The sequence below is a fragment of the Sceloporus occidentalis genome, unplaced genomic scaffold (assembly GCF_023333645.1).
Source record: "Sceloporus occidentalis isolate IW3139 unplaced genomic scaffold, rSceOcc1.0.p SCAF_3, whole genome shotgun sequence".
Classification (NCBI taxonomy): domain Eukaryota; kingdom Metazoa; phylum Chordata; class Lepidosauria; order Squamata; family Phrynosomatidae; genus Sceloporus; species Sceloporus occidentalis.
Genome location: NW_028316983.1, coordinates 89,087,085 through 89,101,567, shown reverse-complemented (window position 1 = coordinate 89,101,567; position 14,483 = coordinate 89,087,085). Strand labels below are relative to the sequence as shown.

The following is a 14,483-nucleotide window of genomic DNA, read 5'->3' as shown; positions in this document are numbered from 1 at the left end:
GGGGACAGTACTGCCCACTTTGGGAATCACTATCTTAAAGAAATGAAACTTCCACTCTTACCATACTCAAGAACTGTATTTATGTAAGCATTATGTTTAAAAAAATACTTTAATAAGCTTTTCCAGAATTGCAGACAGGGAGCTAGGGAAGGGACACAGGGATTACCAACAGTGCAAAAGTACTATGTGAAAAATTTATAAAAACTAATTTGCAAATTTTTAAATTTCTTTCAAAATATCACTTTAAACCCTTTTATAAAGCCAACGGTCAGCTCTGTTGAACTGAAGGTTTGATTCAGGCTGCACACAATGCACTTCATGGATCAGGACACAATAGTGCGTAAAAATATACATTACAATTACTATACACAAAGCTGCACTGATTTTTCAATCCAATTTGGAAACAGATTTTTTGAGTTTCCAAAATGCATTAAAAGTTTCTTGAATAGGTTACTATATTACTAGAATTTTAAATAGTACTACTAGTGCAATGTCTTATCAAGTTATAGTGGCTGCATTTTAAAGAACATGAATAAAATATTGTATAAACACCTGCATTAACAAAATGCACATTACAATTAAATACTTAAGAACAGCTGAGCATTACATATTGATTACGGAATGTCAGGACTTTTCTTAGGCATACCATTAAAGGTAAGATTAAAGACCAAAGTAAAATTTCTGAAAATGTACACAGTGCTATATTTTACTTACAAGCCTGAGAACAATATACTTATAAACTCCTATGAACTGTTTTGCAAGCATTATCAGCTTGCTAAATATATAGATAAAGGACAGAAAAATAGATGTTCAAAGTTGCAACAAGATTTCTAAAAGCAATGCACTGCCTTGCTCTGAAACACTTTGTAAAAGACAATCTTTGATACGAGGCTATGAAAACTTTGGATTCCCACATTAACAAAACTGGGATTTATCAGCCATGGCATCTCCTCTAAACGAATAAAGTTTACAAGATTATACATCTGCTAATTAAGCCAACTGAGATATACTGCATTGAACTGTAGACAATAAATATTAGCCCTATAATGTTAACAAACAGAATTCACTCAGACCATTTCCAAAGAAAGCAGGGGGTGAAATTTATAATTTTGTGATGTCTACAACAAAATTATGTTGGGTGTCCTAGAAAGGTTTTTGAGGTTCAAAACTAAAGACCAAACACTGAACCTTTTCTCAAGTTATATCAGTACTTAGATCAACTTAAAACAGTGTAATGTGAGCTTTTCAAGCAAGCTTCAGGACGGTTAGACTTGTTAAAATTACTGTAGCGATAGCCTGATGTAATAGGAAGAGGGACTTCTTATGAACGACTTTACATCCCAAAAAGGAACTGACATTATAAAGCACCATCATGGCCACAATCCAAAGCTTTTTGTAGATGGAAAACATGGTTATTAGGGTCTATTTTCTCCACTCTGTCAAAGTTATCACCCCTTACAGTACTTCATATGCATGCATATCCATACATATATATGCAATAATAACTATTCCCAATGCCGCTTCTGCTTCCTGAGAAGCAGCATGAATCCAAATGGATTCCTTGGGTGAAGATCAGGCCCCAAATATAAGCTGTGTATTTTATCAAGGCAGCCAGAATTATTTGATCCATTTCTTAATCCTACTGTGCTCACTGAAGTGTAAAAATAAATGGATGAATAATGTAATGTCTGACTTTGGCTAACAGAGGTTAGGAACATTAAAGCATTTTGATGATTTAAATATGGTCTCATAAAAATAAATTTGAACAATTATATAAACAAGAAATTTGTGCAATTGAAGCATCATACTTATCTCCAAAATTTAAAGTCACAATCTGTCCGAAGATAGAAATTTCAAAATTCTGAGATTAATAATTGGGTGTGAATTTTATACATTTACAATTTGTACTGCTTTCTCAAACATGATTACTTTGTTAATAAAAAAACTTTAGCAAAATAAAATGAAGCTGACAAACTCTTCAGAAGATCAAGTCTCATAAAAGTTTACCATACTGTACAAAGTATGAAAATTACACACTAACTTTTAGAAATGACAGCTCAATCATGACTTAGGTATTGTAAAAATCTTTCAAAGGCTACAAAGAATCTGGAAAAATACAGAAGGTATCTTATATCCAGATAAGAATATGCAAAGACATCACTGATGTCAACAATTTTACAAATACAAACCTGACTTGGTTTATTTTTAAATATTTCTATATATAAATATATATAAAAATATTCTCTCACATACAACTCTCAGGATTTACAGGAATTCTTTAACTGTCCCAAAACAGTTTCTCTTCCAGTAGACAGAAAATCTCCATGCTTCATTCTGTTTTATATTTGCGATCTAATCTTATGGACAATGAAACTGATTACTTTCCACACTATATTTTGTACAGCTGTTTAGTACTCTGGTAATAATTTGCACAGAACTGTCTCAGTAACAGTAGTTTTCCTTTATCAGGCTAAGCAGAATGCGGCTCTGTTCAAGAGTGTTCTCCTTTCCATTTCATCTGCATTGCAAGACTTGGGGGAGGGGACAGAAAAATTTCAAGATCGGAAGCAAGCAACCAATATGTATTTCAATATCTTAATAAATTAAAGGATTTGAATCTGTAAAGGTAACCTATCAACCCTGAAAATTTCCTACACCAAAAAATACTTTTAAGAAATAAAATCAAATATTCAGTCATCCAGAGTCTCGTGCTCTTTAAACTTGCCATGGGACACTGCTTCTGGGAAAATCTCTGAGGAACCTGGGTCCTCCTTTTCATTACTGTTCACTCTTCTTCTCTTCAAAGGTCTTTCATTTTTGTCTTCAAAATCATTTTCATTCCTTGCATTTGAATGAGCAAGTTTAGAATGATTGGGGAGATTTTCAGTTTCATAGCCATTTGTATCAAAATCCACAAGTGATGTGTTTTTGCCAACTGGTCCATTTACGTGCAATCCTTCAAGTTTTACTTCTTCTTTAGTTGATAATTCTCCTGGCCCATTAGTGGAAACACCTACATTACATGAAAAACATAAGAATTAATAGGCATTAAGGTGAACGTCTATCATTTTTTTAAAAAGGTTTTAAAACAGCATTAAACCACTAACAGGCACAAAAGCAATAATTTCCACCATTAGATAAGTGAAGTACAACAGTTTAATTTAGTCTACAATTTCCTAAATGAGCTTCACAGAAACTGGCTTCTAGGTACAGTGGACTCTTTGTATTGGAAGGCTGGCAATATGCATTTTGATCGCCCATGGACTCCCACATCCCATATTATTCAATAGCAGTCTGTGTGGGTGGATGCAATGGCATGTCCACAGGTACGTTGCTGTTATTGAATAATATGGGATGTGGCCATCTGTGGGGGTTTTTTGCCATCCAACCCAACCCCTGTGGATGGGAAGGGTCCACTGTAGATGAACTGTGCACTCAAGAACTACTTGCAACTCAACATTTAACTGCTTTCAAGCATCTAACACAACTTTGCTGTTTTAATATTACAATCATTACCACCATCTCTGCTCACAAAAAAAGATCTCACTGATGTCAGTGCAATGAGATTTTGAAAAACAAACTGAAAGACTTTTAAATTCAGGTATGCAAGAATAGAAATTTTACAAACCATTATGATTACTATTGCTGGTTGTGCTGTCTTCTCTCTCAGAATGACTGGTACTGCTGTTAGATGCCGTAGGGGGAGGGGATGGAGCTCGACTGGATGCAGCACTTTCACTTTCATCTAAGAGACGATCCATGTAATCCCTTAAAACAAAGAAAATATCTGCATTTCATATTACTTATAACTAATCAAGTGAAAATAAAATAAACTGGACTCCCCAAAAAGCCTGCCCCACTCTGTAACATTCATCTTTTTTGAGATACCATGCTATTTACTGCCTCTATGGATCTCAGTCCTACTTTTGTGCAGCATGCTCTATTCCTGTTATTTGACAATGACATCATCATATAATACTGTGCCAGATAATACCATATTGTGTCCTGTGGGGGGGGGGGGGGGAGGGTATACAACCAAAATGTGGCAGAAAAGCTAGTGGGACATCTGAGCAGACTACTTGAATTGGAATGGAGGGATGTGGGTTTAAGCACTTGTTCAGCCACAAGGTTTCCTCTGTGCCCTTAAGTCAGACACCATCTATAACCTATCTCACAATGCTATTGCAAAAAAAATAAAGAGGGAGTACATATAACGATCTGACTTCTTGGAAGAAAGATGGGGGGGGGGGGAACACAGATAAAGGAATGAAAAGACTTGGATCTTTGAGAAGATAGCCTAAGAAACTGATAATGTACAACAGCAGAACTTAAAAGTGTGCATGAACATATATTTTCTACTGCTGATTAGCTTGAAAGCATCTAGCTTTCTACTGGTTTTAGTACACAAACATGAGAAGATGATATGTAAACAGCACAGCTTACGTTACACCAGGATGCAGATTGTACTTCTTTTTACCAAATCGTGTCTGTTGAGCAAAGAAGTCGTATCGTTCTGATTTTTTCCACATGTAATAAAATGCCACACATTCTCCAACGGATCTTGTTCGTACCTATGAAAATAAAAATTTTAAAAACTGAGTATTTAATTTGTTTTCTATACGGAATGTATGAAAAACAGAGTTAAGTCCTCTCAGAGACAGATCCCAGTTGAAACTGGGAATTTAGGCAGATATGCCATTGGCTGAATAGAAGGGAACAGCCATCAGATAAGCAGCCAAATAGCAAACTGTCCCAGCAATTCCCCTTCAAAACCACACCATGCACATGCTTGTCCTGGCACTGTGACGCTAGATGGTCCTGAAAAAGCAGTTTGTACTCAGTAAATCAATAAGCTATCTGAAAATGATTGTTTTGTTACTTTTTTTTTGGCTACACTTTTAGTCACTTGTTTAAATAAACTAGAATATAAACTACCTATTTTCATTTGGCATCTGTTTGGTAAGGCTTAGGCAAGAACTAAATGCTGTATAAGAGAAATACGATTTATTTGACCAACTGAAGAAATTATTCGACCTCCATGGAGCACTTGCTCAGAATGTCTAAATGACATCACTGTGTGGAAGCAATACACATAAAGTGTTGTCAAGTCCCTGACAGGTAAATTCTGGATGAGGAAAAAAAATACCCTGAGCAATGGGCTTTAAATGCACCTGGAAGGCTACTCAAAAGTGGTGCAAGCCCTGGAGAACAACAGTGAAAAATGTTCCTGGAAGCAAAGACTTGTTAAAAGACATGGTCCCAGAAAATCTTCTAGAAGTGCATTCAAATGAAAAACGTATCAGTGACATTATGGTGGGTCCCTACATCATTCCAAAGGCAGGTTACACACCACCATAGTAATTTCATACAATGCCCCAGAGACACTGATGTAGTACCACTATGGCATTGCTAGAAATAGCTCAGCCAAGCTGTCTAGAAGGGGATGGGGATGGGGGCAAAGAAACAGGCAAGCAGAATAGGTGTCAGTAATGGTGGGATGCAATGTAGTGATGCAGTGGTTAAGGCACTGACTGTTTACTGCAAGATTTCCAGGTTGGCAGTTTGAGGCCTGGGTGCGACATGATGGGGTGAGCTCCTGTCACTGGTCCCAGCTTTTGCCAACCTAACAATTCAAAAGCATTCAAATGCAAGTAGACAGATAGGTACCACTTCTCAGTGGGAAGGTAACAGTGTTGAGCGCAGGCATGCTGGCCACATGACAACCAGAGCAGTCCTTGGACAGTGCTGGCTCTTCAGCTTAGAAATGGAGATGAGTACCGCCCCCTACAGTCGTTCATGTCAAGGAACTACCTTTACCTTTAATGGTGGGTCTTGCTAGAAAGCTGGGGCCTTAGCGTTTGTGGTTGGTACTGATTTTAACCATGATTAGAGCTAACAAAATTCTCTGCTCAACTAGACTGGAAGCCAGTTACATGGAACTTAAGTTAGCCTTAAAGTTGATCCAGTCTGGCCCCCGTATCCACAGGGGATATGATGTTCCTAGACTTGCCATGGCCGGTAACCGCAGATAATGGTGAACATGATATTTTTGCCAGAAGCTGACCAGAGAGTTGCACTGGAGGATCTCCAGATGCCTACAGGGATTTTTTTTTTCTGGATGCGGCTAAGTGAAAACACAAGTTACCAATCTCAATATGGGGATCAAATTGTACCAGCACAATGCTTAACCTTTGCTATTACATAAATGGAAAACTGGTCCTCGGGAAGAGATGGAATGAGATACTGCACCTGTTACATCTACATGGGTCTAAAAAGGACAGGAACCAAAAGTGACATTCATAGCCATATCAAAATTCTAGAAAGGCTGCTACCATTTATTCAAATTACGTTTTCCAGATATTGAATGTGTGACAGAATAATCTATTACACCCTTTCAATACCACAAACACTGTTATTTTAGAATTCAAAGATTTAGCCATGTTAGTCTCTAGAATCAGTATGGAGACCTTGTAGCACCTTTGAGACTAACAGAAAGAAAGAAGTTGGCAGCATGAGCTTTTGTAGACAAAGTCTACTTCCTCAGATATATTTGGACAAATGCATCTGAGGAAGCAGACTTGTTTACGAAAGCTCATGCTGCTAACTCTTTCTTTCAGTTAGTCTCAAAGGTGCTACAAGATCTCTCAGCATATATTTATGTTATTTTAGATTTATGACAACTGTTTCACTGGAAGCCAAAGATTAGAAACCAAAGCTCTTAACAGGCCAGGCATTGCCAGTCACTAGTTTTATTGCATTTCTTATTTGAATTATTGTTCAATGCACTAACCTTGTTTGCTTGAATCAAGTGAAAATCTTTTCCGTAAGCCTTCAGCCCTTGTTCAAAGTTTCTACATTCTTCTTCTGTCCAGACAGATAATTCCTCTGAATGAAAGGAATATAAAAATGTATATTAACGAGCAACAAAAGCAAGTAAATAACATATATATTCAGTTTTTAAATCACTAATAATTGTCAGAATGTTTCTAATTCAGATATAGTGCCAAGGTAAATTTGAGGTAAATTATATTTATTATCTACAGTCTACCCAGCCTGACTTCCTTTTTATCTAAACTGGGGAAAAGGCTGCCTGAGGTAGCAGAATGCAGCAAGACATTATCTCCTTTTCCCATGTACTTCTTGCATAGAGAGAAGCCATTTGCCAACAACTATTTTGTAAGTGAATGGAGCCAAGCAGTAATTTTCTTGATAATGAAAGACATTTTAAAAAAGAAAGATATAAATACCTCGGGCTGCTTTTACATTAAATCTTAATCTTCTTAATGCTTCTTCTGTTTCAAAATTACATTTTACCAATTCATACAAAGCCTGGGAAAGAAAAAAAAAGATCTAAATGATGAACTTCTCAAGCTTTTCCAACTGTTTAAAAACAGTATGTCAGAGTATTTCCAATCCTAGTATATCTAATAAAGGTTTTGCTTGTACTCCAGCTGAATCCAGCACTGAAGATAAGCCAAAATATAATTAGACCATGAGTTTTATTTTACTGGTGGGAGTGTCCCCAAGTGGAGTAAATCTCAAAACACTCCTACTGTCGAAAAGGGAGAGGAGTAATCTTGGGTAATTCTGCCTACTTTAGCAGTCCCACACTGTTCTGGGGAGTCCCCCAACCTTTTGGAACAGATCTGCAGGGGACATATAGTACTGCAGTGGTAAAAAGGAATTTGTGAAGTCTGTCTCCTCCTTCACTGAGCAGAAAGGTTCTACTGGATTAAAACCTTTCATTAGCAGAAAAAGCTTTTCTACCTGCAGGAGACTTATGCTGAATCCAACTATTTGTCCAATTCAGCCAAACTATGGTAGACAGAATAAAAGGAATATATACCATTTTATTGTCACCAGCACCTTGAGGATTTTCATATACCTGTTCATTGTCTTTAATGTGAGACCCTTCAGGTATTGCATCTATTCCTCTCTCCTCTCCTGTTCGTCTGGAGGCTTCATTAAGGAACTCAATCACTATCTCTTCAGTCAAGTAATCTGGATTCCACAGCAACTGGTCATCATTCTCATAAACTAAATGTAAAATATATATATATATATATACATTGTCTAACAACATTTAAACTTAAAAAGAATATAAATAAGTACTGTATGTATTTCTTTTTCTTTCACCTTAATTCTAAATTGGGTGGGCAACCAAAGCCAAGGTGGGGACAACTTTCCAGACTGGACAAGTGCTCAAAGGGCGCACTTTTAGTATTTTATTACTTATTAATTTATTTAATTAAATTTCATTGACAACTAAAATAATAAAATTGTATTATATTAATTATAAATTAATTATAAACTAAAACAGATGAATATTTCACAAGTCATTCTCTGAATTTTTATGAATTACAGGATTTTAAAAATTTCATAAAGCTTTCACAGTAACTTGAGGCAGGAAACTGACTGGAAGTTGGGACTCTGAAAGTAGAACTTTATGGTTATTGGTGCTTCAGAAGCAGAGGGTCACTTCCCTATTGAGACCTAGAGATACCTAGCCAGGAAACTATACGAAGGAAAGCCATTGCCTATGTAAGTTATATAAGTGTCTGCAAAGAATTGGTGACTCCAATCTTCAGGCCATATAGTTACAGAAGTTACACCACATTGGTTTCAATTTACTTCTAACTAGAAATACATTGGATTGTGCCTTGGACATGGCTCTTACAATTAGTTTGACACAGTCATGTCACTGGGTGGTGACTTTTACCCATGAAATTTGTGTCAAAAATTACAATGCCATATTCTGAAAGCTGCTAGGTTTCCCCAATAATTTATATGAATGTTTCACACCTTTAAAAATCCATTAAACTACCAGTTAAGAGCAATTTAAGTTTACCTCTTTCATTCTCTTTGTATTTGGATATACCAACTGGAATTTCAGCTTGAAACATTGAGCCCACCATGATTTCCTATTTTGAAAAATAGCAAGGCATTCCCTTAGTAATCACAGACAAAATAACTATAGTTATTAGTAAGAAGATGCAGCTGAGTTCCAGTGAAGAAAACAACAACAACCCATTTTTAAAAACTATAAAATTAGTATTTCTACAATTGTTGGCATCTTTGACCAATGGAAACAATCACTTTGTAAGCAAATCGACATGCATTCACATACAACAGGACTCAAGGGAAACATGGACTCACAAGCCGGATGGTAATAAACCTTGTTTGGTGATTACCACACAGGTAATCTGGGTAAACAGTTAAAAACACAAGGAACTCCAAAGGAAGGGAAGGGCTATAGTTCTGTCCAAACCTAACTACTCTCTTGCCGCTTCTGGAATCAGAACTACAAACCTTTCAGATTTTGATTTTTTAAGGGCAGGACAGTTAGTTTTGACATAATACTGCTGAGCTCTTGGTTTGTTTAGCCACTCATCCTACTGAGGGAAGGCCATCATATGCACATTGCTTATGGCTATGCTAAAATGTTTGAGAACTCTGGCATATGGTAGCACGTAAATATGGCCAGTACACATGCACTCCTCATTAAATGGTGCACTTAAAAAACAAAAACAAATTATTTTAAATGCCAACCTTCTCCATTTAATGAAGTAAATATACTGTACCAAGGCAGTATTCACTGCTTAATCTGAGAACCACCTATCAAATAACATCAATTCTTTCCCAACAGTCAGTTTTTCTCAAAACTACGCTGCTTGCCAAACTTGATAAAACAGGGAGAACAGAGGCAAGTCATTTCAAAGTAGTTTGGATATGACACAGTCCTATCACTAGTGAAACATGTTCCACAGTTTAGTTGTGACAGCAGCTCAGTACTCTTTTATGGTCAGCAGATATTAAACTACCAACTTCAGAGTTTCAATATAAACCCTCAAAAGGAAGAATACTTCGCATTTAAGTTAGGGCTATATGGTTCCCTTTATGCAGCCTAAATTTAGGAATGTGAGAATTTTCCTTAAAAATACTGTGGTCTCTTGGATGCAAACACAATTTACAAGTTTGATTATAGTATATCCAGCCTGTGATATCAACCTCAAATTCAATCCTCAATGTGTGTTTCAAAAATGCTTTAATCTCTCCAACAGGTTGGGATTATCCCTTGACAAAAAGGAACTTTGAGCACAATGTTCAAGAATGCTTTCCTGAAAATTTTCTTTGTCTAACAGGCTCAAGGTAATTTACATAATAGGCATATATGCTTATGCAGCTTTATCAGAAGGCAACAAACATTACCTTTTTCCAGTCTTCTGAAGGAATATAATCTTCGTCTTCTTCAGATTCCTCTTCTATTTCACTATCTATACAAGAATATTAAGATCTTTCACTTAAATCTTGATAACCACCCTCAACCACATTCCTCCAAATAAAGTCTATCCTAGTGACATTTCTCAAAGCCAAATCTGGTTGGTTAATTGAACACTGAAGTATGATGTCACAACTACTGAACTGAACACTGAACTATGATGTCTATGTGAACAATTACGGCAGAGATTTCCTTACTGAGTAATACTGAGAACTGCAACAAGCAAGCAGATTTCCATGTTTAAAAAAGCCCTGTATACTCCTATGTAGTCATTTTTTAAAAAAAAAAGCTGAAATGTTTATATATACAGTAACAAGTTTAACCAGGAACAGTGGCAACAGTTATAAAAAGCATGAAATTCAGGTATCAAATTGGATTTTTTTTTAACATTTACATTATGTTTTTGTTGAAGCCAGTGTTACTAGCTGGCAAAGACTTGAAACATATTAAAAGAAAACCAGGTCCTGTTATTGACAACACTTTGTTCAATATTTAATTATACTACTAGAGAAAAAACGGAATCTGTCTTATCTGCTTGAGATAACCAAAAAAAGAGATCATCAGCTTTTATTTATATGAATCCCATTTTATTGTATCATCTGAACCCAACAAACTTTGGTTAATCTTAACCTGTTTTAAGAACTTCAAGCATGATGAACATCATACATGTGTAATTTGACTTTCACTGCTGCACCAGCACTACACTAGCAGATTGTCTAATGTTTCTTTTGTTATAAAAAAGACTGCATGAACAAGAATCACATGGCAGTGAGAAGCAAAATACTGCTGATGGTCATACACTAGTCTAATCCAACTTAAATTCACAACCTGTAAGTTCTTTATCCTAATAAAATTTTAAAAGTTGCCCTCCCACTGCAATAAACAAAGCTTGGGAATTTCAGAAACACAGAATGTCTGTCTGTCTACCAAATCATCACAAGCCCAATCAAAGTTTTGGTAAGAAATACAATCCAGTCCTGAAACATCACCTCCAAATAGATCAGAAGGTTAAAATGTGACCTGTGCACCTCTCATAATACCCTTTGAGAACAGCACATAATTGTCTCTCTTACGCATGATTTTTATAATGATCAGTCAGTCATAATTCTATCAATAAACCAAAAGTCCAAAGGAAAACTCTTATTAAACCAGAAGAGCAAGTTACTGCATCTTTTGTTTTAATCTCAGCCTCAGAATGCCCAGTTTTGTTGCCCTGGAATGTTTCTGTCCAAACCTGTAGCTTTGAGTGGGGTTCAGCAACTTTGTATACTCTTAGGCAGTACTTGGTGTGACCAGGCATGTTGTTTTGGTTCCAATTGATGGGAGTATGGAATGGAGAAGAACTCAATAGCCACTGTGGTAAGGGGGAGCACTGACCAGAGTACTGAGGAGCCTAGCCTAGCCAAACCAACAGAGTGCCTGTCTGCTTGCAAACTACACCCAGACTGAAGAAGGGCTATTTTATTAGCTGTATATATAACCAGAATTGTGTCTTGGGGGCAGAAACCAAGCCTTGAAAGGATTAGAAACTCTGCTAAATGGTTTCCCGGGGGGGGGGGGGGGGAGGGTTGGTCTAGAAGCGGATATTTGGGTGACTGCTGTAAACTAGACAAAGGGATTTGTCAGTGCTTCCCTGTCTGGGATTGTTTGGAGAAATCACTTCTGGCCATGATCCTCTCACTGCCCTCTGTAGACAAAAGGGATTAAGGGGACTCAGGAAATCCCTTCAGGGTGGGTGCCTTCTGGACCCTGGCTAGCCCTAATTGGTTTCTCCATGTGTGAGCAAGTCCACAGCAGGGTCAGGCCTAGGCCACCCCCCCAGCTTCCCTTTTAACAATGATTTGATATAAAATATGAAGGGAAATAGGAGGCTGGCATGCTCATCCTCTGAGTCCTCCAAGCCGTCCTCCAGGCTGGGCATGACATTCCAGGTTAACAATAATGTGAAAAAAGTTAAGCGATATTATTAATATCCATATTTGTACATACTGCAATATCATGAAAGCTTTATTTTCTCAGTTCTTCAAACAGAAACTCTCTGAACCACAGTTTAATAGAAGGCATTTTTCTGAAAATTAATTAAGGTAATGCTAATTAAGTCCACATTTCACTAACAAGAACCACTAGTCTTGAACGTTTCTAACATAACACAACCATCAAGGGCAGATTCCACAATCAGGAATCAGGGTTTAATTTTGGGAAAGTATGATCTGGCCACAATCTTGACAAATGTGTAGTCCACATTGTTTTTTATTCCCAGTCAGCATCCTTCACTGCCCTACAAGATGCCTTTAAAAACCTGTAAGCTTAAAAAAAAAGGGGGGGGGAGGCATTCTGTTCTTAAGGTGGACATTTTAAAAGTTCTATTGTGCATTCACAATGAACAACCACTGTCTTGGCTCATAAAAATTATACCAATGTCTATATATGGATGTTCGGATTTCTCTCAGATCTAGGGAATGCATCATATGTATTTCAAATTTATCACATGACCCTGATATCAGGCTACAAAATACATCACGCTTCTAGTTCTCAAGAGTATCTAATGAAGACCAACACACAAAGCAGTTTACTGTTAATCCTTCAGTTTACTGACAAGAATCCTTTATGGTAACATGTATGTATAAGCACCACTGTTATGGTGCTTATGCAGTGAATCCTGGGCTGATCTGCCCCATCCTCAACTACCAAGAAGTAGTGACTGTGATTGATGGGAGTCTATTACCATCATTAGGGAAGTTGCTAGCTGCTATTTCTACCCCCCTCTATGAGTGATCTCCAGTGTGAGAGGCAAAAGCTGGTTCCCTGTCACAATTCCCCCTCATGCCAGAGATTGCTCATGTGAGGGGGTAGGACCATCAGCCAGCTGCTTCCAAAGCAAGAGGGGGAACAGACTCTCATCGATCACACTGTTGCCCTGTAAGTGGGGACTAAGAGACTTTCAATGTCTCTATGTAGCACCTACACAGGGATTATAAATATATAAACAGTCACAAGTGCGTAACTTTAGGTTATACAATTGTAACTGCCATAGAAGATTCCAGTCATTATCACTATAATTGTCCCCTCATTCTCTCTTTCTTATAATTCTATGATTTACCAAAGAATTCAATATTCTACTAAATTCCTAAACTGTGTCTATGCACTACTGAACAAAAACCAAAAGCAAAATAAAAGCAAACACAAATATATTGTATCATTCACCAAGCCTGAAAAACCTTATGAGAATGCCCAAACATTGAGAAGTATTTGAAAACATGCTTAAATGATAGGTCTTAGGACATTAAAAAAAACATACTTGCATCAAAGTATTTACAGCGGCGTGGGCGAATTATCTCTTGTACTACAGACGGTGCTGGATCATCATTGGAAGACTGTGTCTCATCTTCCTGACCTGATGAATCCTTTATGGCCTCCTCCTTATAAAGATGGAAACAAGACAGCAATGATTTTTCTTATTTCAATTTGCCCCCTTTTGTTTGATACATATACAAATATAGATTAATCATACACTAAAAATCCACTGTAAAAAAATGAAAACTTTAAATCTAAAAAGCAGCCCTGGCATTCTAACATTGCATTACCTCCACAGTGAAAGCTCTGCCTCATATAAACACCCATCTAATTCACACAAGTAGAACTATGAAGGCCTGTAAAAAGTAAATCCAGAAAAAAATGGAGGTGACTAGAATGGAACATAAACTGGACTGTTTCTCAGGTGGAAGAACTGAAAACTCTGGAGATCACAAAAAACAAAACAAAAGACAAACTCTCCAGTTGAATATGTTCTCTTTTGGAATTACAGTCAGCCCTGTTTTCGCAGGGGAACCGTTCCAGACCCCCTCACGAAAACGGAATTTTGAACATATTCAAGCCCCATAGGCTTGAATGGGGGTGCATGCCCGTGAGTGGTTACGGGCACGCGCTATGGGCATACCTCCATTTTAATGCCCTCCACTTGCTCCTCGTGAGTAAGTGAGGGACATGGATACGGAGTCCACATGAACAGATAAGCATCTTTAGTAAAATTTTAAGACAAGGTTTTAATCAAACAGAATGTCAAGAACTATGTATTGTAGTATGAAGATTTTTATACAAAACAATGTTCAGAATTAGAGAACAGTAATTCCTGTGCGTAGGAGCCAGCGTAGTGTTGGTTTGAGTGGTGAACTAGGTCACTGGGAGACCAGGATTCAAATCCCTA

The 14,483-nt window shown here is 37.2% G+C and overlaps 1 protein-coding gene across 2 annotated transcripts in view; it reads right to left on the bottom strand.

Annotated features, from left to right (window-relative positions):
* Positions 1 to 90: 90 nt before the first annotated feature.
* Positions 91 to 14,483, bottom strand: part of MIER1 (MIER1 transcriptional regulator) — a 39,390-nt gene continuing 24,997 nt past the window's right edge. For both annotated transcript variants that reach the window (XM_089515394.1, XM_089515395.1), the window contains 9 exons: positions 13,578 to 13,698; positions 10,210 to 10,274; positions 8,849 to 8,921; positions 7,886 to 8,037; positions 7,248 to 7,329; positions 6,791 to 6,885; positions 4,444 to 4,571; positions 3,629 to 3,768; positions 91 to 3,013 (listed from right to left, as the gene is read on the bottom strand). In XM_089515394.1, the coding sequence (XP_089371520.1) occupies positions 2,691 to 3,013; positions 3,629 to 3,768; positions 4,444 to 4,571; positions 6,791 to 6,885; positions 7,248 to 7,329; positions 7,886 to 8,037; positions 8,849 to 8,921; positions 10,210 to 10,274; positions 13,578 to 13,698 (1,179 nt within the window). In that variant the 3' untranslated portion in view covers positions 91 to 2,690. The remainder of the gene's footprint in view (positions 3,014 to 3,628; positions 3,769 to 4,443; positions 4,572 to 6,790; positions 6,886 to 7,247; positions 7,330 to 7,885; positions 8,038 to 8,848; positions 8,922 to 10,209; positions 10,275 to 13,577; positions 13,699 to 14,483) is intronic.